Source organism: Neophocaena asiaeorientalis, unplaced genomic scaffold (assembly GCF_003031525.2).
Source record: "Neophocaena asiaeorientalis asiaeorientalis breed wild unplaced genomic scaffold, Neophocaena_asiaeorientalis_V1.1 scaffold145, whole genome shotgun sequence".
Classification (NCBI taxonomy): domain Eukaryota; kingdom Metazoa; phylum Chordata; class Mammalia; order Artiodactyla; family Phocoenidae; genus Neophocaena; species Neophocaena asiaeorientalis.
In genome coordinates, this window is record NW_020172629.1 from 2117923 (window position 1) to 2143919 (window position 25997).

A 25997-nucleotide genomic window follows, 5' to 3' on the forward strand; every position below is an offset into this window, starting at 1 on the left:
AAAAAAAAAAAAAAAAAAAAAAAAAAATTAAAAAGACACAGTAGAATTGTTCTTTCCAGAATAGATAACAGATCCTACAGCACTCACCCCTAGTCAAAACTCTAATTAGCCAAGACTCTTTGGGGCGGGCAGGAGTGACGGGTGCGCCTGGTGGAAGCCTGAGAGGATTGCTGTTTCCTCTTTGGTCCCGTAGAAGAGAAGGCCATTCTGTGCTTCTGCCATGTGGAGTGAAACCACCTCCATGCTTCAGAGTGAGGAGCCTGCTGGCCTTTGAACGCCTTCCCCTCCTGCACGGCTGTGCGTGAGGGGGTCCGTGTGCCGGCACGACCCCTCGGCATCTCCTGCAAGTCGATTTTCTGGGATTCAACCTGCAACACAGTTTACTTCCTCACTTGCTTCTGCCTCAGTGTGCCCTGCTTCAGAGTGAATGTATCTCCTCTAATTCTGTTTTTCTGATCATCTTAAAATAATAACCCACAACAGAACAATAATAAGTCAGTCAGAAAGGACTTGCTGGGCTCATCATACTCAAATTTGTGCCCCCAAAATGGTTTTTAGACAGTAGCCTCTGTTCGGTTGGGCCTTGATTGATTGGGTTTGATTGATTGGCTTTGCTGTGCTAGGGTTTGGTGGTCAGACCAGGCACGTCTGAGATGAAGGTGTATCCCGGGCACAGGAAAGCCTCCTCAGAGGCTGTAAATGACCCCAAGGGGGCGCGTGATTTTCTGTCCAGCTCCCGTGGTTCCCCGGGCAGCGCTGGCCGATACTCCATCCATGCCATCCACAGTCCTCTGCTTTGTTTGTTTCCCTTAGAGGAGATTTTGAAGACCCACATCGCCCACTGGTGGTCTCCAGATGGTACACGGCTCGCCTACGCCACCATCAACGACTCCCGGGTGCCGGTCATGGAGCTGCCCACCTACACCGGCTCCACCTACCCGACCGTGAAGTCCTACCACTACCCCAAGGTAGGCGGGAAGCAGCAGCAGGACAGCTCTGCATTATTCATCAGCTCCCCCGCCCAGCCAACTCCCAGCGTGGAGCTGTGATAATCAGATGTGTCATGAGCAGTGCAGTAAAGAGAGGCAAGATTAATTATTTCCCATTACATTGCATTAAATTCCCATTTTTGCTCAGTTGAATTTGTCGGCAGGTTTACTTTCTTTTAAATAATGCAACTACCGTTAATCATTTGTCTAAGCTTCATTGCAACCAAAACACATTACCTCCCTTGTGAGTCCGTGGTGACAAAAACTCACACTGCCGACTCGGGGGCACCCTGTCCTCTAGTTCCTTTTTTAAATTCTGGGAGGTCAGAAGGACCCCTGTCTGCGCCTGGTCCCCTGGGCCTGGGCTGTTCTGTCCTTGGTCATGTTCTGACCCATACTGTTTCTAATTGCTTCCCACAAAAAGCCAGCAGAACAGCGAGGCTGCAGGAGTGGGGCAGGGGACGGATAGCCAAAGCCCGCTTTGTTAGCAAATCACAGCGTCCTGGCGTGAAGGGAGGGCCTGATGCCGAAACCTCTGCCGCCCACTCAGTTGGAGAGAGGCTGGTGCCCAAGAGAGTGGACGCAGCTCTGCCTGCACCCACCTGGTGACAGGGTCCTCACGTCCACCTGGGGCTGCCTTGGAAGGACCCCTCCAGCCTCTGCCAGTGAGCCCTGGGCCTCGGCTTCCAAGCCATCAGAGGGCTCTGGGAGCTGATGCCATGTGCCGTGTATACCAGAAATACAGGACGTGCCAGCCTACAGTTTGCCCCAAGAGAGGCGACAATGTCCAAGTGAGGCCAGTGATGTCCCCAGAGTCCCAAGACAGAGAAAGGAAACACCAGGTGTATCAGTCAGTTCAGGCTCCATAACAAGCACCACAGACTGTGTGGCTTAAACAACAGACATTTATTTCTCACGGTTCAGGAGGCTGGAAGCCAGAGATCACCTAGAAATGGAATGGTTTCCCTGGTGAATCCTTTTATGAGAGCCCCCCCAATCCAGGAGTGATGTAATGACCTGAAATCCAGAAAGGTACAGGCCCCCTGATTTTACAGTGAACTCTGGGACAGGTGCTCTGAAATTGCAATTATAAAGCCCAGATGGCTCAGGATTTGGGGTTTCACGTTTTAATAGAAAATCAGCATATTCTGGCCAACAGAATTCAGACACCTACTTCCAAATCGGAGGCATGAGCTGGTGACCCATCTGATGCCTGCCCTGTGTGGGCCTGAGTCCCTCCCTCACCCCAGCATCTCCGACTGTGGGGGCAGAGGCGCCTGGGCCGTCAGACCCAGCAGCCTTGTCTTTCGTGCCCTGCCAGGCCAGTGCTCATCCAGGGAGTGGGAGCAGGGATGAGCAGCTTCCTCTTAAAGGACCGTCCTCCCCACGCTGAACCTCTTGTGAATCTCCTGGCAAACTTAGTGCCCAGGCCAGTCCAGGCGGGAGGCGGCTCACTCACATCTCTGTTCCCTTTTACTTCCCAGGCTGGATGTGAAAACCCCAGTATCTCCCTGCACGTCATTGGCTTAAATGGACCCACACACGACCTGGAGATGATGCCGCCTGACGATCCCCGGATGAGGTTTGCACCCTTGCCTCAATTATGTTAAGACGATAATAATGAAACCAGTGTCCATTTACATGGTCTCTTTAGGCTCAGATTTATTTTCCTGCTAATCTAAACATCCAAGAAAAAGGTACGTTTTCTGAAGTTTTCCTTACTGCTTTATGATTTGGTTTTTCTGGGAAGGGAACACCAGTCAAACCAATGCTACTATGTCTTGGCTTATGTCAGGCCCAGGTCAGGCCCAGATTCTCCACCCTGGAGGCTGGGCTTCAGGGGCGGTGGGGGGCAGGTAGGACTGGTCAACCACCCACGTGCAGAGGGAGCACATGGCCTGGCACGTGGCAGACTTTGGAGGGCATGCCTCGGATGGACAGATGCAGTCTTTCCAAGAAAACCCATGTAATCGGACCTCTTGTGAATGGCGCCCCATTTTCAGAGCATTATTTTAGAGCGTTACTGTCTTTTGCCAGCTCCAGGAACTGAGTGGTGAATCCTGTTCCAATAAACCAAATCTCCCAGTTGGTATAACAACCGTGTAGTTGGTGGAACATGTTGACAAAGGCAACTGTCCTGTTATTAAGGGCTGTAGGTGGATTTTATTTCCTAATCAAAAGAACTGAGTAAAATCTATCTTTGTGAAGGGGTCTGAACATCAATTTCATTCTGTCCCAAAGTTCAAGCAGTCTGGGGACTGGCTATACTTCCAGAGTCCACTTATATCAGCCTTAGACCTCGCTCTGTTGAGAGTATTGATGGGAGACTCAGAAGGAGAAGGGAATGGCACCAGGACCCACCTGTTTACAGATCTGCAAGGCTACACATGGGCCCAGTTAAGTGGAGAACGATCCATTCTGAGGGTCAGCAAGTATCCAGCCCACATGTTGCCGTGACTCCAGCCTGAGTCTTCACTATTCAGTTACGGAACTCTCCATTATTAGTAGCTTCTGGCAGCTTCCGGGAGGGCAGGAGCTGTGGCCTCAGCCACTCTTACTCCTCCACCGGCCCAGCGCAGGGCGAGGCACACGGGCACGTGGATCCACTGGTCCGTGATGGCGTGGACTCCTCCTGTGGTGGCTTCCACCACTGTCCTTGGCAGGACCCATCTGCCTGGGGCCTCTGCAGGATTCCACCGAGGTTCTTCCAGCTCTTCTGTCTCCAGTGATGTGTAAAATGCTGTGAGGTCCTCAGGTGGACAGACCAAGCCCAAGGCTGCCCACTACCTCTCGCTCCCCGCCCTGGAGCGGCCTTCCTCCTCATGCAGCTGGCCCCCGTGGGTCCTTAGTGTGCACTGGCCCCTCCTAGGGGAGGGGTCCTTAGTGTGCACTGGTCGGGGAGCTGATGATATTCTTGCTGGGATAGAAGAAGCGTTGCGATTATTGCTTTGTCTTCTCTGCCGAAGACCCAGGTATTTCATTGTTTTCTTCCAGCTCCATCCGTGCCAAGCCTCCTGGGGCCTGGTCCAGCAAACTCTCTGAATTAATATGGAAAGTCACCTGGAAAATTTAAGCCATCTGTTTGAGTTAATTGAAAATCTCATGTAGTCCATTTGGTGATGCTGTTTCCACAGGCTTGATTAGCTTCAAGGACAATGAAAAATTCACCTCCGTCAGGGCTGTTGAGACACGGGCCTCAGGTTTTTTGCTTCTCCAGTTTCCTAAGCTAAACGCGGTGATGCTTTTCCTATGCAGTGTAAATCGCAGAATGTTAATGTCACACTTTCTCATCTCCTCCTCTGTCACAGCCTTGGGATTTTTCAAAGTGAGCGCAGATCTATCAGAAATCGTGCAGTCGATGTGAGCAGCCGTTTAACGAGCATTTATTATTTGCGTCCATTAGACTGAGAATTTAGCATGAATGAAACACGGAGGTTACGATGTAGGGGAAGGACAGGCCTTGAATGAATGGTTATAAGCAAGTGAAGGATTGCAGGCTTGAGAGGGGGCACGTCGAGTGGGGGGCCTGGAAGAGGAGACCCCCGAAGTCTGAGGCTTTCTCGCCCCTGCCCTGCCGATATTCGGGGCCAGGGGGATCCCTTGCTATGGGGGCTGCCCTCTGCATCGTGGGGACCTCAGCCACGTCCTTGCCTTCCCCCAGTGGGTGCGCGTGACGGTCAGAGATGCCCCAGACTGGGAACCGCTGGTGCTCAGCCGCACGCCGGCTTGTCTGGGTCCAGATCCCAGTTCTGTGCTCTTCGCCTGCTCCATCCTGTGTCCTCAGCTGCAAAATGGGGATTAACATTAGTAATCAAAAGTTTTGCTCTTGTGGGCGACCGTGAGTATTAGATAAGTCACGCAGCACAGGGCTGTCATCCCATCTCACGGCTGTAAATCCTGCCTGTAGGCCGACAACACTCCCCTTTGGAACTCAGCCCTGCCCTGCCCTTGGAACTTCAGGTCCATTTCTAACTGCCGGCCCAACATCTCCCTTAAACTGACCAGGTTGTGATTCTCAGGCAAAGTAAATGAGCGTGTGTTGAAGATTTTATTTAACTCATTAATTGATAAGGGAACCAGTGTGGTGTTAGAACCAGTCCAAAAGGCATTTGATAAGCTAGGTGTATGTGGACAGTTTGACGAAGAAATGTAAGGATAAGTTTTGGGGTTACAGATACCCCGGGGCCCTAAACTATAACCTTGGGGGTATCTGACCCACCAGACAAAAATCCATGGAGACGTCCGCCCCAACAGGGGTGTCCAGGCCATCGCAAGCCAAGCCCGGCGTTGCACGGGAAGATACGCAGCGATCCCGTTTGCTCTTTGCAGGTTTCAGAGAAATTCTCTGTCTCTAAATGGCAACCCAAAGTGAACTCAGTGAAAACAGAATTCCGCGTTCCCCCTGGAAACCTGCTCTGGGCAGCCTTCCCGTCTCTGCTCAGGGCAGCGACCTTCTGGCACTCAGGCCTCTGACTTCACTGTGTGTCTTCCACAGGGTATTTCTCCCGTGTAGCCAGCATCCGATGGTGGCTGCCCTGTCCCGTCTCCCCTCCCGCCCCCCAGGGCCCTTTCCTGAACCGTGTCAGATCACTGTTCCCTCCACTCAGAACTCCCTGCGCTTTCCCGTTTTCTCCGGGGTAAAAGCCCAACTTCCTACAGTGGCCTAAAAGCCCCAAATGCGCATCTAGCCTCTACTCCACCTCCCCCCACCCTCCTCAAGTCTGCAGGGCTCACCCCTTATCCGGGGCGTGGCCGGGGCCTGGCTCTGCCGCAAAGCTCTTCCACACAGCTGGCCCGCAGGTGCTCTAGGTCCTGGCCAGCACCCTTCCCGCCCCACTCTAGTTTTCTTCACAGAAGGAATCCCAGCAGGATGTTCCCCACACTTTATTCCTGTGTCCCTTCTCCGCCCATCACCTAGAACATAAAACTCCATGAGGCAGGGATTTTGTCTGTTTCGTGCAAAGCCCGATCTCCAGTTCCGGAGCAGGGCCTGGTGTGTAGTACAAGCTTGGTAAACCTTTGCTGAATGGGCAAATTAAGTTTAAAATTAGCCAGTAAAGGGCTTCCCTGGTGGCACAGTGGTTGAGAGTCCGCCTGCCGATGCGGGGGATGCGGGTTCGCGCCCCGGTCCGGGAAGATCCCACATGCCGCGGAGCGGCTGGGCCCGTGAGCCATGGCCGCTGGGCCTGCGCGTCCGGAGCCTGTGCTCCGCAACGGGAGAGGCCGCAGCAGTGAGAGGCCCGCGTACCGCAAAAAAAAAAAAAAAAATGAGCCAGTGAAATCCTGTTTCATTGGAGCCGCATTATTATGATGGTTCCTGTGCCCTTGTGCGTTGGGTGTCGTAAGCTGAGTGCAGCTTAGGGGATCCTTTCTAAGTACAGGAAGGTGATCTGACCTGTGACGGATCTGTGCTGTACACTATGTAACTGGCTAACAAGTCAGTTGCAAACCAGCTGAATGTACAAATCTTAGTGCTGGTGCTGAAATCTCTTCAGAATAGTCGTTGTGATCTCAAAGTTTGTTTCAAAATTTGCAAGCATCAAGTGTCAGTAAAACTGAAGGTGAAACACTGATGAATGTTGAGTTCTCATGCTTTAGATGTACTTCTTTTTTAGAGTTTTTGGTTCTCTGCTCTTTTTACTGTCCTGTTTCACTTAAATTTCCTACACGTGAACTTCGTGCAGTTGAAATAAAACCGCAGTATATACACGTTAAAAACAAACAAACAACAAAACGAAAATCCTATTTCAATAGGATTCTTGAAGATATGGATTTCTTTGGTTATCCTAGTACTTTTCTAAGAACCAAAACTTTAAAAATATTTAGCCATTGCTGACATCCTGCTGTCTCAAATACAGGATGCCGTAGGGGAGACCACACTTTACCCATCCTGGGTTTTCGGCTGGGACTCTCACAGCAAGACAGATTAACAAGAGGAGAGAAAAACCAGTTCATTCACGCGTCCGGTGCACATCACCTGGAAAAAATCTCAACAAAAAACAGCTCAAGGCATCTATTTACAACTACAGCTTTTACAGCACCTTCAACCAGGAACAATAAATTAATAGAGAATTAACAGGACAAGGAAAGCAGGTTTAGGGTTCCAAGGGTGGCAGCCGTGGGAAGGTAAATAAACCAGAGGGCCTAGTGGAGGAAGGTGTACTTGCAGGTTCCCCGGTGCATCTCTGGGCCAGTAAGAGTCAGTCTCCAGGAAGAGGAGACTATTTCCTGCCTTCAGGCAGAAAAGGGGGAGTTTTTTTGGGTTTGCTGCTTCCTAATTGCCTTCAGCTCAAAATAATTTTCATGTCAAAAAGGGATATTTGGGGGTGACATATTCTGGTTTCCTTCAACACTAAAGGAACTAATCCAGAAAAGGTAAAAATAAGACACTTACTTTGTGGAGGGATGAAAAAAGGAAGGAGACCTAAATAATGTCCTCAAAGATCTAGGCAGGGACAAACAGAAATATGTAACAGTAAAAAGGTAAGTGCCACAAAATAGGCATCAGTTCTTTTCAGAATTTTGCTGAGGGAGTGAGAAATCCAGAGTAGGGTCAGGGGGAGGAGGGCTTGGAGGCCCAGGCAGGATTTGGCCGCACTGGGACGTGGCTAGAGGGATATTCCAGGACCCGGGAGGGTGCCAGGCGGTTCCTGGATCGGGTGTGAGGCCCAGTTGTGGTTGTGGATTGAATTATAAAACTGTGTGTGACCCTAGGGCTATTTACATTCTCCTTTTCTCCTTCCAAACTGGGCGTCTCCATTTGCTGGCTCACTGCCACCCTTATCCTTCCCTTTGCCCTGCCCTCGGGAGCAAGGGCGTGGCTGTCGTGTCCCCTGGGCTGGTGGCTGTGTCCCCTGGGGGCCTCACACAGCCGGACCTGGGTTCCACCTTCTCCCATTCCACAGAGGCGGGGGCCGAGGATCCAGAGGTTAAGGGATGGGTCTGAATCCACACAGAGCCTGAGGGGGGCCCTGAACTCAAGCCAGGCGGGGTCACCCCTCCCTCCCCGCACAGCCTCCACGGAAAGACGAAAGTTCCGGAAGGCCAGGGGTCACTTCGGCAGGCTGGTCAGCACCATCGACAGGAAGAAGTCGGACGTTTCCTCTGTCAGCCGTCTCACCTTTATGCCATTCACTTCCCGTCTTCTGTTGTTTGCTTGTCATCCAGCCTGAGCTCCCCTCCAAGAGTTCTCAGGGGAAGATGAAGACCGGGTCCCAAATCCTTGCCCTGGGAAACTCCTACTGGCATCAGCACGTGCCAGGTGGTGGGTTAGGCCCGTGATGGCCCCTCCACCTGTGGCTCGAGTCCAGGTACCGCGGCGCCTCGTGATCAGTGGTCGTGTGTAGCGTGGCGGGAGCATGGGTGGCGAGTGCCAGGGAGGGCGTCACACACAGCCCCACCACTCACGATACCAGAGCAGAACTGAGGCCACCTGGGAGAAGGGTTCCACCAAAGAGAACTAGGATGGTGGCCCCAGTGGCACTGGGCCAAGGGAACAGAGGTGATGCCTCCCAAGCCTCTCCAGGAAGTGCAAGCACAGCTTCTCCTGTGGGTGGAAGAATCTAAGTGGAAAGCATTATGCCCCGCAGGTCCTGCAGTTTTTACCATTTCACAGAGAAGCCCAGCTGCACTGATAAAAACAAAAGCAGGTTTTTCTGCTGATTTCTTCGGGCCTCTGCGGAGCTGCTGAGCTGGGTGTTGAATTAAGACGCAGCAGATCCCCAGCAGGATCCTGCTGAAGACATGTTGCACTACGCTGTGTGTGTTTCTATTCTCCTCCTACAAACACCCCGTCAGATGCAGTCCAGCCGCTGGCCCGGGGCGCCCGTCCCGACTGCCTGGCAGCATCAGGTCGTTGGGGTTGTTCACAGAGCCTGAGAAGGGAAGCAGGTGCTGTGTCCCCGATGCTTCCGGCTAGCGATGGCCTCCCCTCGCCCACCACCCCTCACTTTTATTTTATTTCACTTCTGTGTATTCACTTTACTCTCCAGCACCAAGATCTAGATGTGCCCTGTTCAGGGCACACCTTCCTTGGTCAGTGCAAGAGTTCTCGTGTATTTGTGCTTTTCAACTTTATTCTCTACCCTCGTGCTCCCCCACCTCTTAGGCACCGAGTTAAACTGTGTTTGAGCAGCCTTTTCCCCGTCAGTGTTTGTAAAGTGTGCTGTTGCGTGTGTGTGTGTGCAGATCTGTGTCTGTGTGGATCTGTTGCCTCTTTTTTCACCCGGGACTCTGTAAAGACCTAGCGCATCAATATGTGTGTGTGCAGCTCACTGCTTCTAACTGTGCACATTCCCAGGAAGCTTGCCCTCTCGGGGGCGCCGCTGCCTCCAGGCGCCCGTGATGCACCGTCTTCTGACCTCGAGAGGAAATGCAGCTTCTTTCTGCCCAGTCTGTAGGAAGTATGGACTCCCTGAGAGACTGGTATATTCGATCCAGTGCAAGCCTTTATTCAGGATTAGGGACAAGACAGAGGTCATCAGAGCAATGGAAACATCACAGAAAAACAGGGTCTTCATTCCTAATGACCTGAGCCCCACCCCCATCAACAATTAACCACCACCTCCATTCTCACAACCACTACCATCACTACCACCACCACCACCACCACCATCATCACCACCACCATCACTAAAATCACCTCCTCCACCACCACCATCACCACCACCAACATCATCACCTCTACCACCATCACCACCATCGTCAACAACATCACCATCATCTCCTCCACCACCATCACCTCCTCCACCACCATCCCAGTCACCACCATCACCGTCACCACCATCACAATCACCACCACCACCATCACCACCACATCATCACCACCACCACCATCATCATCACCATCATTATCATGACCACCACCATTGCCACCATCACCACCACTTCCATCACCACAACCACCACCATCACCACCACCTGGCTTGCCCATCGTTGCTTTTTTAATTAGGGATAGAACCAAGGCTTGAACCCAAGATTCTGGACACCTAACCCACCACTCATACCATTATTCAAGAGTTTTCACATCTCGTGTGTTTCACTTTGTGCTGAAACTTTCAGGTGGCACAAAGATAGAAGACAATTTCTATAAGTCTCTCCTTCCTAGTTTCCTCCATCAGGGGTGTGACCAGGGTTTCGGGTTTTTTAAAAGCTCCTCAGGTGATTCAGAAGTGTGGCCAACGTGGAAAAGCCCTTTTCGGGAGCAGTAGTTTTCATGTGGGATGGAAGGTCTGTCTCATTTTCAATTTTTTAATTTTTTTTAACATCTTTATTACAGTATAATTGCTTTACAATGGAGTATCAGTTTCTGCTTTATAACAAAGTGAGTCAGTTATACATATACATATGTCCCCATATCTCTTCCCTCTTGCATCTCCGTCCTTCCCACTCTCCCTATCCCACCCCACTAGGTGGTCACAAAGCACCGAGCTGATCTCCCTGTGCGATGCGGCTACTTCCCACTAGCTATCTGTTTTACGTTTGGTAGTGTATATATGTCCATGCCACTCTCTCACTTTGTCCCAGCTTACCTACCATGGCCTCTCCTGTTGTGGGGCACAGGCTCCGGACGCGCAGGCTCAGCAGCCATGGCTCACGGGCCCAGCCGCTCCGCAGCACACGAGATCCTCCTGGACCGGGGCACGAACCCACATCCCCTGCATCAGCAGGCGGACTCTCAACCAAGTTGTGAATTTTTTTATTCTAGTTCAGTGAAAAATGCCAGTGGTAGTTTGATAGGGATTGCATTGAATCTGTAGATTGCTTTGGGTAGTAGAGTCATTTTCACAATGTTGATTCTTCCAATCCAAGAACATGGTATATCTCTTCATCTATTTGTATCATCTTTAATTTCTTTCATCAGTGTCTTAAGATTTTCTGCATACAGGCCGTTTGTTTCCTTAGGTAGGTTTATTCCTAGATGTTTTCTTCTTTCTGTTGCAGTGGTAAATGGGAGTGTTTTGTTGTTGTTTTCGGGTTTTTTGCGGTACGCAGGCCTCTCACTGCTGTGGCCTCTCCCGTTGTGGAGCACAGGCTCCGGACCCGCAGGCTCAGCGGCCATGGTCCATGGGCTCAGCCACTCCACGGCATGTGGGATCTTCCCCGACCAGGGCACGAACCTGTGTCCCCTGCATCGGCAGGCAGACTCTCAACCACTGTGCCACAAGGGAAGCCCCGGAGTGTTTTCTTAATTTCACTTTCAGATTTTTCATCATTAGTGTATAGGAATGCAGGAGATTTCTGTGCATTTTTTTGTATACTGCTACTTTACCAAATTCATTGATTAGCTCTAGTAGTTTTCTGGTAGCATCTTTAGGATTCTCTATGTATAGTATCATGTCATCTGCAAACAGTGACTTTTTCTTTTACGATTTGGATTCCTTTCATTTCTTTTTCTTCTCTGATTGCTGTGGCTAAAACTTCCAAAACTATGTTAAATAATAGTTGTGAGAGTGGGCAACCATATCTTGCTCCTGATCTTAGTGGATATGGTTTCAGTTTTTCACCACTGACAAGGAGGTTGGCTGTGGGTTTGTCATATATGGCCTTTATTATGTTGAGGAAAGTTCCCTCTATGCCTACTTTCTGCAGGGTTTTTATCATAAATGGGTGTTGAATTTTGTTGAAAGCTTTTTCTGCATCTATTGAGATGATCATATGGTTTTTCTCCTTCGATTTGTTAATATGGTGTATCACGTTGATTGATTTGCGTATATTGAAGAATCCTTGCATTCCTGGGATAAACCCCTCTTGATCATACTGTATGATCCTTTTAATGTGCTGTTGGATTCTGTTTGCCAGTATTTTCTTGAGGATTTTTGCATCTATGTTCATCAGTGATATTGGCCTGTAGTTTTCTTTCTTTGTGACATCTTTGTCAGGTTTTGGTATCAGGGTGATGGTGGCCTCGTAGAATGAGTTTGGGAGTGTTCCTCCCTCTGCTATATTTTGGAAGAGTTTGAGAAGGATAGGTTAGCCCTTCTCTAAATGTTTGTTAAAATTTTCCTGTGAAGCCATCTGGTCCTGGGCTTTTGTTTGTTGGAAGATTTTTAATCATAGTTTCAATTTCAGTGCTTGTGATTGGTCTCTTCATATTTTCTAATTCTTCCTGGTTCAGTCTCGGAAGGTTGCGCATTTCTAATAATTTGTCCATTTCTTCCAGGTTGTCCATTTTATTGGCATAGAGTCGCTTGTAGTAATCTCTCATGATTCTTTGTATTTCTGCAGTGTCAGTTGTTACTTCTCATTCCTGTCTTGCTAGTTGTTTGGCATAGGGTGTCCAGCACTGTAGATTGCTAGTCATTGAGTGGAGCTGGGTCTTGGTGTTGAAATGGATATCTCTGGGAGAGTTTTGCCGTTTGATATTACGTGGAGCTGGGAGGTCTCTTGTGGACCAGTGTCCTGAAGTTGGCTCTCCCACCTCAGAGGCACAGCCCTGACACCTGGCTGGAGCACCAAGAGCCTGTCCTCCACACGGCTCAGAATAAAAGGGAGAAAAAAAAAGAACAAAAGAGGACAATAAAATAAAGTTATTAAAATAAAAAATTATTATTAAGAAAAAAATTTTTAAGTAATTAAAAAAAAAAAGGGACAGACAGAACCCTGGGACAAATGGTAAAAGCAAAGCTCTACAGACAAAATCTCACACAGAAGCATACACATACACACTCACAAAAAGAGGAAAAGGGGGGAAAAAATCATAAATCTTGCTCCCAAAGCCCACCTCCTCAATTTGGGATGGTTCGTTGTCTATTCAGGAGCTCACAGCCACGTCCGCCCCGGCGGGGGAGCAGACAAGCCTCTCGGGCTGGTGAGTGCCGGTCGGCACCGATCCTCTGTGCGGGAATCTCTCCGCTTTGTCCCCCGCACCCTGTGTGGTTGCGCTCTCCTCCGCGGCTCCGAAGCTTCCCCCTCCGCCCCCTGCAGTCTCCACCCGCGAAGGGGCTCCTAGTGTGTGGAAACTCATTTTCAAATTAAAGATACTGTCCCCCACCTCCATTCCTGAATTTGCCATCCTACTGACATATTTCTAATCTAGCCTTTTGTCTTTATTTGTTTTACTGAATTTGATTTCCAAATTTATTTGAAAGTGTTTGAGGGATGAATTACAAATGCATAAATGATCTCTAATGCCCACAGAGCTAGACCTCACTCTGTTTCTACCTCATGTGTTAAAGTAATGACCTGGGTACCGAAATATTCAAATAAGTTCATCTTAGGAAGCAGTTGAAGGGGATTGGCTCCACCAGACAGCTTTTGTGTTGACGGTATCAGATCAGGGTGTGCTTTTTATTATCCATGAGGGCAAGAAGCTCTTTGTGGTGACGGCAGAAACATGGAAGCTCCAGTCTGGAGAAATGCCGGATCTTTATTCTGTTGATGCATTGAAAAGGGAATTCTCAGTGTTACTGTTGGTCACAGGTTTCCACGTTCTCATCAGTCAAAATGTCCAGTGCTTCAGAAGCCTGGAAATCTGATCTTGGATGTCCAGATAAATCCATTTCTGGTGAAGAACACATGTTCTGCATTGTTGTGGTCTGTGTTTGAGGGGCAGCCACACTGTTCTGAAGACACTGTAACTAGATATGCAAGGAATGATTAGTGTTTGGCAGACTTACACAGAGCAGGAGACATCAGAAAAATAAACCGTGCCTCTGCCTTCCCATCCCTGTAAATAAGACTGCTCCATTAGCCAGCAAGCTCTATCAGCCAGCAGAACTGTGTTGACATTTGAAGACGTCAGCAACACACTGGACAGGATTTTCAGGCCCTGTCACAAGGCTGGGTGAGCCAGCTGACAGTAAACTCAGAGGGCGTAGTGACAGGTACAGGTTTCCCCCATGGACCGCAGTTGGTAAACCCACACAGAGTGGATGGCAGCTGCAGGAGAGTGGGATTTGGCAAATTCGCCTGCCGCCTTGTTTTGAAATGTGTCAGCCTGCACTGAGGCATGAACGAGTGGGGTTCACACCTGCCCCCCGAGCAGGCCAGTCCCTCACACCTGTCCTCCAAAGGGCTGCCTGTTGCTGGGACTCGGGCTGGAAGGGCTCTGAAAGTTGCCCTTGTTTCCCTTCCGTTTCCTCCACAATTCACAGAGGAGGCAAGGGGACCCCCAGCAGGCAGGTGACTTGCTCAGAGTCATGCTGATTCTGCACAGCCAGGCCTGGAATCCGGGTTGCCAAATCTGCTGTCCTCTGGAGTGCCATTTGTTTCTGCTCTGCCCGTTCAAGCTCTCCCAGCTCCCAGGATCTCTGTGAGCTGACCCTTTCCCACCACTGGCTGTGTCCACTTGTACCTCATTCTCAGAACTAGCGCTCTGAGCTAGACATTCCGAGGAGGAACGGGATACAGTCCTGCCCCTGAAGACTGATGAGTGGACGGAAGACAGCTTCCTTCACCCTTGGCGGGTGGGGTCTCCTGGGGACTGAGTTCTTTCCATCCCTACTGCCGGGCTTTTGGATAAATCTTTTCTCCCCTCTCCCCAGGGTCTGATTACAAGTCAGAGAATAACTGCGTCACTGGGTCTTTTGAGCTGAATTACAAATGGTCTCTAGTGGACCCGTCCCTTCTCCTGGTTCTTCTGTCTTAGCCTGAAATCTTCAGAGTGCCGTCCGACATGGTTCTTTCCTTCCCAGTGGGTCATGCGTCTGTGACAGCAACTCGTAGGGATCCCTGCACACACAGGCGGCCGCCCCCCAGTTGTCATTTGAGGGACAAAAGCCCACGTGCTGTCTAAAGCACGGACTGTCAGGGCTTGTGGCCCTTCACCTGGGAGCGCCAGCGTACTGAAGTGCGTGTGTCCGAACGCAGTCTGGACTTTGCTGGGCAGAAGGACTCGGAAGAGGGCCCACTGTGATAGGGAGAACGCACCGATCTTGGAAATCCGTGAGCATCTCACAATCAAACAGGAGCAGGTTTTCTTTCGTAGGGTTAAGAAGGAGGGTCACAGGGGTGGGCTGAACCTCGGGAGGGGAAGCTGGACAAGCGGGGGAAATGACCAGTGGGGTGGCGCAGGGAAGCGTCCCCCTGTGCTCAGCTGGTCCCCAGGAGAAGCTGTAGGGGTGCAGTCCATGTTCGGGGGGTGCGCTTGCTCAGGCTTGGTGTGAGCAGAGCTCAGGGACCTGAAGGGAGTAGAGGGGCCTGACAGGTCTGGCGCAGGGTGGGCAGCAGGCAAAGGAGCCCTCGGTCGGCTATGTGACGGGGATGGCACCGCGGGAGGGCGGGGTCTGAGATGGGGCATTGGGCCTGGGGGAGGTGATCGTCCCGTAGCCAGCACAGGGCGAGGGTGGAGGTGGTGGGCTCTGAGGGGAGGGATGTGGACAAGGTACGCGTTGCAGAGAGAAGCCGAGTATCTCCACGTGGGGCTTGGCGGCAGGCCTCGCAGAGCTCAGCGTAGCCCCGCCGCAGGCACCCTCGCTGAGAAAGTAGTGTCGTGGAGAGAGTACCTAGCGGGGCCGGCCAGCCCTGCGGAGGACTGGGTGACTGCCTGACCTGCCTGTGCCCAGAGGCCACTCCTCAGGTTCCTTGTCTACAAAAGGAGGGACCCGGTCCCTTGGCATCTCAGGACCCTTCTGGCTCGGAGTCCATCAGGGCTCAGGATGTTACCTGGGCACGTGGACACCTCAGCTGTTGCTTCCATCTCAAGTGAAGCACTCCGGGCAAGGACAGCTGTGGTCAGGGGGCTGCTGTGGCCTCTCTCTCTGTACTGTCAGTGTCCCAGCAGGAAACGAAGGGATTGATTCCCACAGCATCTAACCAAGGCTCTGTGCAGAAAGGGGGTGGAGGAGAAAACCCAGCAGGCACTGCAGTGCCTGGGTCTCTGCTCCTGTCCCAGGTCAGGAGGGGCAAGGGAAGTAGGAGCGCCCAGATCTCAGGGACACAGAGCCCCGTGGAGCAGGCCGACAGCGGCAGCTGGACCGTGTGCAGGAAGCAGTGGAATCAGTACCCGCCCTCCCTTTCTCCCATGCTTTGAGCTCCTGCTGGTGCATCCACGGGGCAGCCAGAGCCCCGTGAAGCCACCTGTGCAGGTGAGCTCGCCCCTCCCCAGCACAGAACAGGGTGGGAGAGATGCAGGGGGCCCGCAGAGGCACAGGGATGGCATCCAGCGTCTCCCCAAGTGGCACCGGGAGTCTTGGTGCCCAGCAGGTGCTTAATTTATATTCTACTGAGTGGACAGGTCAGGTATGTGGGTGGGTGGATGGATGGAGGATGGATGGGTGGAGGGACAGACGGATGAACAAAGAGGGGGACGGGTGCTGAGTGTGTGGAAATGACAGGCTGGAGAAGGGGTGCCTTGAGATTTATCTACACTTCTCCAGTTCAGAGGATTCCCTTCATGTTCGAAGCATGCAAACTGCTGAGTAAGGCCTCCACAGTCCCTTGGACGACACCCCCTCTCATTCCTCATCCCGATATCTGGCTCTGCATGGTAGCCTCACCTCAGACAGAAGGGAAAGGTCATATGGCCTCTTCCTACGTTGAAAGTGAAATTATGGAAATATACATCAAACAGTGACTTGTTTTACAGTCACACTGTTCTTGTATTTTGCAAAGTGCAATCTGCCTGCAGATATTTTTGTACAGTTCTGTGGCTGCTCCGAGCGCATCTCAGGTGTGGAGCCATACGCTTGATCCCAGCAGCATTTGGTATTTGGTGTCACTTCAGTTTGTTCAACGATGCCTTCTATTAAAGAACATCATTTTGTTTTTAATTTCCCTCTCAGAGTATTTTTCTGCTCCAGCTTAATCCATGGAATAAACATCACTGGAAAATGCCAACGTTAATCGCAGGCTCTTTATTTCACTAGATAAGCAGGCCTTTCGCTCCCTTGCCCTTTATTGCCACACAACTGTTAGAACCTTTGCCAGAATTTGGAAAACCAAGAAGTGACGGCACATTAATCCCTGCGAGAGAAGCAGTGCTCTATTAATATTTTATGGCAAACAGATGGACTAATAAAGAATTCATATACTGCTCGGGAGGACTTACTGTATTTTGATTTGAAGGCATCTTTGGCTGGAGATTCGTAAGAAGGTTGTAATATTTCCTCAGCCAAGCTGTGCTTTTCAGCAGCCGCTGTTCCCATGTGCTCGCAGGCTCGGTTTGACCCTGCTGCCATCTATCAGGGCGGTCCTCACCCTGTACTGAAATTTGTGGGTTCTGTGTCTGTCTCCCCACAAACTGTGAGTTCCCCTATGACCAGGCTTTGGGCCTCTGCCTTCCAGCACCTGGAACTGTGTCCACACAGAGCCCAGACTAAATAAATGCTCTTTGAATGAATGAAGGTATTTATGGGCACATAAAGAGCTTTAGAATAAAGAGAAAATTGGTAGCATTTCTTCCAGGCATCTTGGCTTCCTGTTGTTTGGTTTCATGTTCTCTTTAAATGCACCTTTTACAATTCTCAAAATATTATTTTCTGTGATTATCAAAATGCTTCTGTATCTCACTTCATCTCAACATTGGATCAATCCTTGTGTCTCTCAAAGCGCAGCCCCATCTCACCTGAGATTATTCTACTTCAAATCCTATTTTCTCCTCTCCTTTAACTGCGGCCAAACTTCCCTTTATTCTAAAGCACCTTATCTGCCTACGAATTCGTTTATTCACTCAAAGAACATCTAGTGAGGGCAGAGATGGAGGTAGGGTTAGAGATCTGTGATTACGCGGCACGTGGAGTGTCCTCATGTGGTCTGCCTATCAGGCATCACTTGGGTCACTTAGTTTGGAGGTTCTCAAACTGGAACACCATTAGGATCAGCTGGGGGCCTCGTTAGACCACAGGTGGCTCAGCGCCACCCAGAGCTTCAGATTCAGTGAGTCTGGGGGGAGGCCTGAGAATTTGTATTTCCAGTACTTCCCAGGGGGTGCTGGTCTGGGGACCCCATCTGTGGACCACCAACTCCAGTAATTAAATGTGGGGTGCAGAGACCGTTTCCCCTCCAGTGCCATGAGCTTTGGCAGATGTTTCAACAGATACCCAGTGCCACCGTTTCTGCTCTGATCATTTCTCCCTGGACAGGCCCCGCCTCCCCGAGTGTGGGTGACAACACGGGGTGCCTGCTGCCTGGGTGTACTCAGGCCACACAGGACCCATGGAGATGGCTCTCCCATATCCATCCATGCTTCTTGCAGGTGGCAGTGTGTATGTGTGTGTGCGTATGCATTTTATTTCCTCTGTGGGTTACCTTTATAAACTTAAATAATACTCTTACAGGTTTCTCTCATATCACATTAACTACAGGCAAGAATTTGTAGCTCCCCAATTTGTAAGATGGATCTAGAAGTCCTGCCCTTTCCTACAGGTGTCTTACCTGTCTCTCCCACCTAGAAGCTTCAGTCTTTTTTATAATTTTTATATCATTGAAGTTGATGGCGTTTGCATCCTGCCCTGAAACGATAACTAAATATTCCTTATTTATCTATAGGTTGATTCTAAAACACTAAAATCAATAAATAGCATTGACTTTATCTTAAGTAATTAACTCTCTTGGTAGAGCTAAGTAGCATCCTCTGATTGTGTCTCTTTTTTGTTGAGCTTTTTGTTCTTCCTGGAGTTTTTAGTTGTTTTTATGTTTTACATGAATTATTTGATTTTATCACACTCACTTTTTTTTCCCCACACTCTATCAGGTTTTCTCTTGCATTGGCTTTTTCTCCAAATCTGTCTCTCCAAGTCCACTCCACTGCCCTGACCCTAGTCTGGACTAGTTATTCTTTAGAACATCTGCACTAGTGCCACCCTGAGACTCCCTGTTACTCCTGTCCCACGTTGGAGCCACTGTTTCTTAGATCTCATGTGATCTTCTTTCTTGATTTACTTCTACTTTGTATGGAGTGCATCCTCCAGGTACTTTCCCAATGAAGAACCATGGGAAGTAAACTTTCTGAGTTCTTAAATATTTTAAAATGTCTCTTTTGCTTACATCTGTTGAACATTTTACTTATTTGTAGAATTGTAGTTTAAAATCATTGTCCCTCAATTTGGGGGTATAATTCCATCTCACATTCAGTGTTGCTGATGACAAACCTGATGTTTATCTGATACTCGTTCCTCTGTGAAGCATGTACTTTTTTTTCCCTATAAGCTTTTAGGATGAAGTAACATATCTAAATGTGGGTAGGGTTTCTCTGTTTTTTTCATTCATCATCTGTCTCATCCAGAGACTCTCAGATGACACTCCTGTCTAAGCACATTTCCCAGTCCCACACTGTGTTGCATGTCGACCTCCAGGTCCCCCAGATTTCTCTGGGGTTAACTCTGCAGATATCTTGAGCTGCTGCTTTTCAACCAGGCTCGTCCCTCGTTACTCTTATGTCTGCATCCTGTCTTCTAGAAATGTGGTGAAACCTTTCCTGTTATCTTTATTAGTGTGGGTATATACCTATTTTACTCCTTCATTATCACTGCAGTTATGTTTCTGGAGAGAGAAGACATAAATAAATGTGATAAACCCACCAACTGAAATTGGGAACTTTCAGTTACCCTTAATAACCTTCTTCTTATTTAAAAGGTCATCTCTGCACTATAGGAAATAATAATCACTTGCCATTCCACTACCCATTGGTAAGTAGTGTGGGTATTTTGATAAATTTTCCTATGACACTTTTTTCTAGAAACACACACTTGTTCTTTATTTGCTTTTTTGTTTTTTAGTAAGTCATATTCCCAGCACCATTTATTAAGTCTTCCTTTCCCCAATGATTTGGGTTGACAATTTTATTAAATATTAAATTCTATTTTTTATTTTTTTTAATTTTTTAATTTTTTTAAACATCTTTATTAGAGTATAATTCCTTTACAATGGTGTGTCAGTTTCTGCTTTATAACAAAGTGAATCAGTTATACATATACATATGTCCCCATATCTCTTCCCTCTTGCATCTGCGTTCCTCCCACCCTACCTATCCCACCCCACTAGGTGGTCACAAAGCACCAAGCTGATCTCTCTGTGCTATGCAGCTGCTTCCCACTACCTATCTATTTTACGTTTGGTAGTGTATATATGTCCATGCCATTCTCTCACATTGTCCCAGCTTACACTTCCCCCTCCCCCATCCTCAAGTCCATTCTCTAGTAGGTCTAGGGCTTTCTATCCTGTTCCATTGATCTATATCTCTGTTTTTGTGCCTGTACCATACTGTCTTGATTACTGTAGCTTTGTAGTATAGTCTGAAGTCAGGGACCCTGATTCCTCCAGCTCCGTTTTTTTTTTTCCTCAATATTGCTTTGGCTGTTCGGGGTCTTTTGTGTTTCCATACAAATTGTGAAATTTTTTATTCTACTTGTCTTAAAAATGCCAGTGGTAGTTTGATAGGGATCACATTGAATCTGTAGATTGCTTTGGGTAGTAGAGTCATTTTCACAATGTTGATTCTTCCAATCCAAGAACATGGTATATCTCTCCATCTATTTGTATCATCTTTAATTTCTTTCATCAGTATCTTAAAATTTTCTGCATACAGGCCGTTTGTTTCCTAAGGTAGGTTTATTCCTAGATATTTTATTCTGTTGCAGTGATAAATGGGAGTGTTTTCTTAAGTTCACTTCCAGATTTTTCATCATTAGTGTATAAGAATGCAAGAGATATGATCTTTATGATTTCTTTCCTTCTGCTAACTTAACTTCTTATATAAACTATTCTGTTTTCCTGTAAACCATTGTGATGTAAGGCTGTCCATCACTTGTAGACCTACTGATTGTTACACCAGTAAAAAGTCTCTGCTGTATCATTAGCAACTTTTGGTATAAATCCCCTCTCATTAATCTTCCTTTTAAAACCATCTTGGCCATTTTTGAACATTTCTCCTTCTATGTGAACTGTAGAATTATTTTATTAGATGCTCCCCTCTCAGAAAAGAAGCTCATTGATCTTTCTGTTAGAATTAAATTCATTCCTTTAAAAAATATTAAGTATTTACCCCATGTGAGGCATTAGGCAAGGTGCTGAAGAAATAGAAAGGCATGAAGTGGGTTCAGTCTCTACCCGCATGAAGCTTAAATCTGATCTATTCAGGTCTCCCCAAACTGATGATTATTTTGAAAGTTTCTCATGTTTAGTTTCCTGTTCCAGACATGTAGCATGTTTGTGTTCCCATATCTTAAATGTTCTCTTTGTTTCATCATTTGTGATGGGTGCTACCTTTGTTTTTGTTTGTTTGTTTTTTGTTTTAAGAAAGAATCTTTGTTTTTAATTTATTTAAATTTTATTTTTTTGGCTGTGTTGGGTCTTCGTTGCTGTGCATGGGCTTTCTCTAGTTGTGGCGAGTGGGGGCTACTCTTCGTTGCAGTGCACGGGCTTCTCATTGCGGTGGCTTCTCTTGTTGCAGAGCACGGGCTCTAGGCGCGTGGGCTTCAGTAGTTGTGGCACGCAGGCTCAGTAGCTGTGGCACACGGGCTTAGTTGTACCGCGGCATGTCGGATCTTCCTGGACCAGGGCTCGAACCCGTGTCCCCTGCATTTGCAGGCGGATTCTTAACCACTATGCCACTAGGGAAGTCTGCTACCTTTGTTTTTAATTTTCCTTAAAAGATTTACCCAATGTTTATAATTCTATGAAATAATCACCTAATATTTATTTTATTTTATATTATTTTTATCACTTAATAATTACTTTTCATATTTGCATTCAAATTCATAGTCAAATTGATAGTAGTTTAGGACTGGCTATGGACGAATTGGTTGTAGAGATCATCTTCTTACATGTTAAGCTTTTAATTTTGAGCCTTTAATTTTGAATTGTTTTTAATTCTTTGAATTTTTGAATTGGTATATTCAAGTAGAAGATATGCTTTAATCAAGAAGATATTGGTTGTTAAAAACACATTGAGGTATTAAATACCATTAGACCCAGAACAGCAGAGAAATCTGAGATCAGCATAAATTTGTATCGTCTCTCAAAACTTATTTGCTTATAACTGGATTGTTGTGGCATTTCTTTTTTCATAGATCTCTAAGAGTCTATCAGAATGTTTTCAGGTGTTTTGTTAGTTTCCCTGGAGTATGAAAACCCTTTAATCTGCATATTCACGTCTTACCTGCGTAGGCATCTTTCATGGTGTCTTTGGTGACTGCCTCTCTTCCCATCACGCTGGTTCTTCCGTGAGGAGCACTTACGTTCTCAGATGTGAGGACCATCTGCCATCCTCCGTCTTCCTCTGGGACCCCTTCCTCTGCCTTCTGGGGGAGCTTCCCAAATTTTCCTCGATTCCTCTGGATCACATTTCTGTAATTTTCAATTTCAGTTTTGTTAGCCCCCTCATCTCACCTCTTTGATCTCATCCTATATTTTTACAGTCATGTCCTTCTTCTGCATTTCTAGTATGATTTCCCCTTCTCGTCTGTATTGTTTGTCTGACCTTCCTAGTTCCCCACCTCAGAAAGGAGAGGTCCACCCACACCTGATATTTGGCGACAGACAAGATGTGAAGGTTACGTTCGGCTCCTCTCCCTGAGCCTCCGGCGCTGGTTGAATCCTTCTCGGGTGGATTAGGGAAGACGCAGTCTGACCCATATCTATCTGGGTGCCTCTGCTGGGCTGAGTTGAGATTTTTCTCTGACTTCTTGGAATCTTGGTTTTTTTTGGCATTCTAAGTCCATTAGTGTCCATGGCAAACTATGATGTTGTTAACCCCGAGGTAGCGAAGGTCTGGCTCCCCAGATTTCTGGCTGTGCCAGCCCAGTGTTTCTGAGGATCAGACAAAGGGGAAGAGAAAAACCGTTTCCTCCTGCTGCCCACTGGCTGCTTCATACGGTGAAGCAGACTTGGGCAACCGGACTTCATCCACCTCCAACTGCGTTACAGCCAGAGGCTTTCAACGTTCATTTTTAGTGACGTTATGACTTTTCACCTTTCTGTGTATTTACAGGCACATTTAACGCAAAGTTGGTAAAGGCTGACTCCGATCTGCTAACCAGACGTGAGTGTGCTTGGCGCCTGTATGTGTCTGTGGAGTCTACACTCGACACGACCATGTGGCGTGTGGGGCCGCCAGACAGACCCTTCCCCAGACAGTCAGCGATAACGTGACGCGGGCCTGGCCCGGGCCCTCCCCACGGGCCTTAGAGTCAGAGTCTAACAGCTTTGCAGTTAGGGAAGATGGAAAATGTGTTAGGAACCAGGAGACCTTCCCTTACTCCAGTCAAGGCTTTCTGCTTAGGGAAAGCTACATTAAGGGAGTCCCTGTTTTATTTTCCTTTCCATTAACATGTGGTGTGGCTACGAAGCCTTACGTTGCAGAAGAATGTCATTCCATCCAAAGCATCGCTTCTTTGTGAGGGTCTACACCTCATCACCAAAGAGCTGCGGGTGCACCTTTAAAATCAGCTTATTCTTGGCAATGCTTTATCTTTGCAGGCAGACTTGATTACTTAAAATAACCAAAACTTGTTTGGCACCAAGTCTAGTCGTTGATGCCATTCACAGAATTAGGAAATATTGATTAAAAACGAGATGTTGCTGTACAGGTAATGAGACCTGTATGGCTGTGACGTTCTGAAGGCAGGTCAGGTGAGAGGTTCCCACGGTGTTTGATGAAGGGTAATGCGATTGGAAGCAAAGGTCCTGAAGCACCACTTATTCTCGGAGAGGTTATTATGTCATCTTTACAGAGTCCTTAATGATTTTTATTGTTTCAAGAGTTTAAAAAAAATATTTCTCATATTTCATCACCATAAAAGTCTCTAAAGGTGCCATCCAAATTCTGTGAAATTCCTGCTACACAGATGAAGGAACTGAGGATTCAAGTTCTATACAGTATTAGTTGTAGAAGCAAAGCTCTCCCAGTCTCTGCAGGAAGCGGCATCCCGCCCCTTCGTCCAGGTGACAGTCCACACCCTGGCCAAGGTTCCACTGAACTAGGCAAAGTGGGTCCACATTTAACTGCCCTAATTTGCAGTACAATTATTTTTTTCCTCTGTAAATCATGTCCCACGTTACAAATTAGGAAAGTAAAACAAGAGAGGGAGCGAGTCTCTAGCGCTCACTTTAACTGGGCTCGTGGTTGCGTTTCTAGGAAGTAGGGAACCTCTAGAAAGTAGCGAGCCTCTGCAGGGTGACGGGCCTGACTCTCTCCAGCCCCATGAAGCGGGTTTGCCACTGCATCTCTCTGTTCTGGTGGCAGCTTGAAACACGAACACTAAAGTGGTTAGTTGGCCACAGGACTGCGTTGATGCCACCAGCCCAGCCCCACCCCCAGGCCAGCCTCACAGCTCAGTGACGCTCTTGTGTGATTCGCTCCAAAGGTATCACTCAGGAGTTTCTTACCAGAAAGAGAAGGTTTGCATTCATCTTTTTATTTCCAGTTACAATGGTTCTCATATCGAGTTAGGACATGGAAACACTGAGAATAGTGTGTAATCACTGACTGTCTCTTTCTGGACCAAACTCTAGTCCAGCTCCTCTGAATCCTCTCCGCAAACAGGCCTTGACATTCACATTTCCAGGTGTGTTTGCATCACCCACTTGCAGCCAGGATCCTCCAACCCTCAATGTCTGATCACCTTTCTCAGCCCCACCTCCCCCAGAGGTTGTCTGGCCACCTGGCCTGCCTTCAGCAAGAGAAAGTTTGGCCAGAAGCCCCTTTATCCCTGACGTTTCCTCTTAGTAACTGTCCATCCACTGGCCCCCACCTGCTCCTTGGCAGGAAGTTTACACTTTCCTTCTTGTATTTGGAGTTGAGCCCCATCCCCCTCCCACCGCAAAGCCTCGTTGTCTGTGGCCCTCATACCGATCACAGTAGCACTGAACGCGGTCAGCCTCACCTTTTAACCGTGTCAGAATAATTTCTTCTTTCATATTTGGCCTAAATGAAGATTATGCAAAAGAACACCATAAAAATGAGAAGAAATATTTCCAGCAAATGGAGACAAGATTAGGGACTCCCCTAATTATCAATAGTATGAAGGCCACAGAAAAAAACAGTCATCCTGGGAGATCTGACTTTGCCTTCCTTGATTTCATCCAGATGGGATATATTTAAGTGCAGCCTGTCTCCGTAACCTCATATCACACCTGGACAGGAACGCCTGCGTCAAACGGATCCAAAAACGGGAGTTAACTTGGGTCCATCCACCAGGCCCTTCAGTGCTAGGCCCTCTTCAGTGTCTGTCTGACAGGGCATAGAGCCCATCTATGACTTAATTAAAAATTAAAAGTGTTACATGTGCAGCATGGGCTGGGCACAGACCGGACACGTCTCATGTCTGCAGACATGCAGGCGATGGTCCCATCCCATCGTTAGAGACGTGGCTCCAGTCCTCCCGGCGGTGAAGCGGCAAGAGCAAAGCAGGAGCCACAGAAGCCACTACAAGGCTGTGTTACTTCCAGAGCAGGAGCCGTGAGAGGACAGGGTGGGATCCCGTAAACATGCAGGCCCAGGGTCCCCGGAGCAGATGGTAAGAACAGGAACAGCTGGAGTTCAGAAAATCACAGCAATCGAGGAGGTGGAAAAGCGTAAGCGCTGGACTGCGCTGAACGACTTTCCACTGCGTGCTCAGCGAATTCATGGAGCCTGTGTCTCGCGCTCCAGGGCCTGCCCTCCCCAACCGCAAACAACAACTGTGATTAACAGGCAGATTCGAGAAATGGGCGCCACGGCGATTTAATCCGCTGTTAGCTGAAGCCTGTCTGAAAGCGCCTGGTCATCTAGACTCTTCTGTTGACGATAATTACTGAACGAGCTGGTTCTCCTTCCAGCTGGCCCGGCATCAGCCGGTGAACGGGCTGCACCTTAGTGATAAAGGGTCTTGTCAGACGTGAAGCTATTATTCTGAACACGAGATCTCACTACAGAGAGTCGGGGCAGGCGGTGAGGCATGTGTTCTCGGGCCTCTAGAAAGAACGGTCTCGGAATTCACCTGAGGATATTGTTTTTGTGCAGTTATTTTCCCGTCATTTCGTTCTAACTCCTAAGTGTACATTTTTTCCTAAAAATTCCGTTCTTGGAGGGCTCTGGGTAATTCAATTAAGGACTGGGAGCCCCAGTACCCTCCCCCCCCCACACCCCCG

The 25997-nt window shown here is 48.4% G+C and overlaps 1 protein-coding gene across 1 annotated transcript in view; it reads left to right on the forward strand.

Annotated features, from left to right (window-relative positions):
* Nucleotides 1-25997, forward strand: part of DPP6 (dipeptidyl peptidase like 6) — a 541522-nt gene that overhangs the window by 414591 nt on the left and 100934 nt on the right. The window contains exons 9-10 of the mRNA XM_024739199.1: nt 814-968; nt 2474-2571. Coding sequence (XP_024594967.1) covers nt 814-968; nt 2474-2571 — 253 coding nt within the window. The remainder of the gene's footprint in view (nt 1-813; nt 969-2473; nt 2572-25997) is intronic.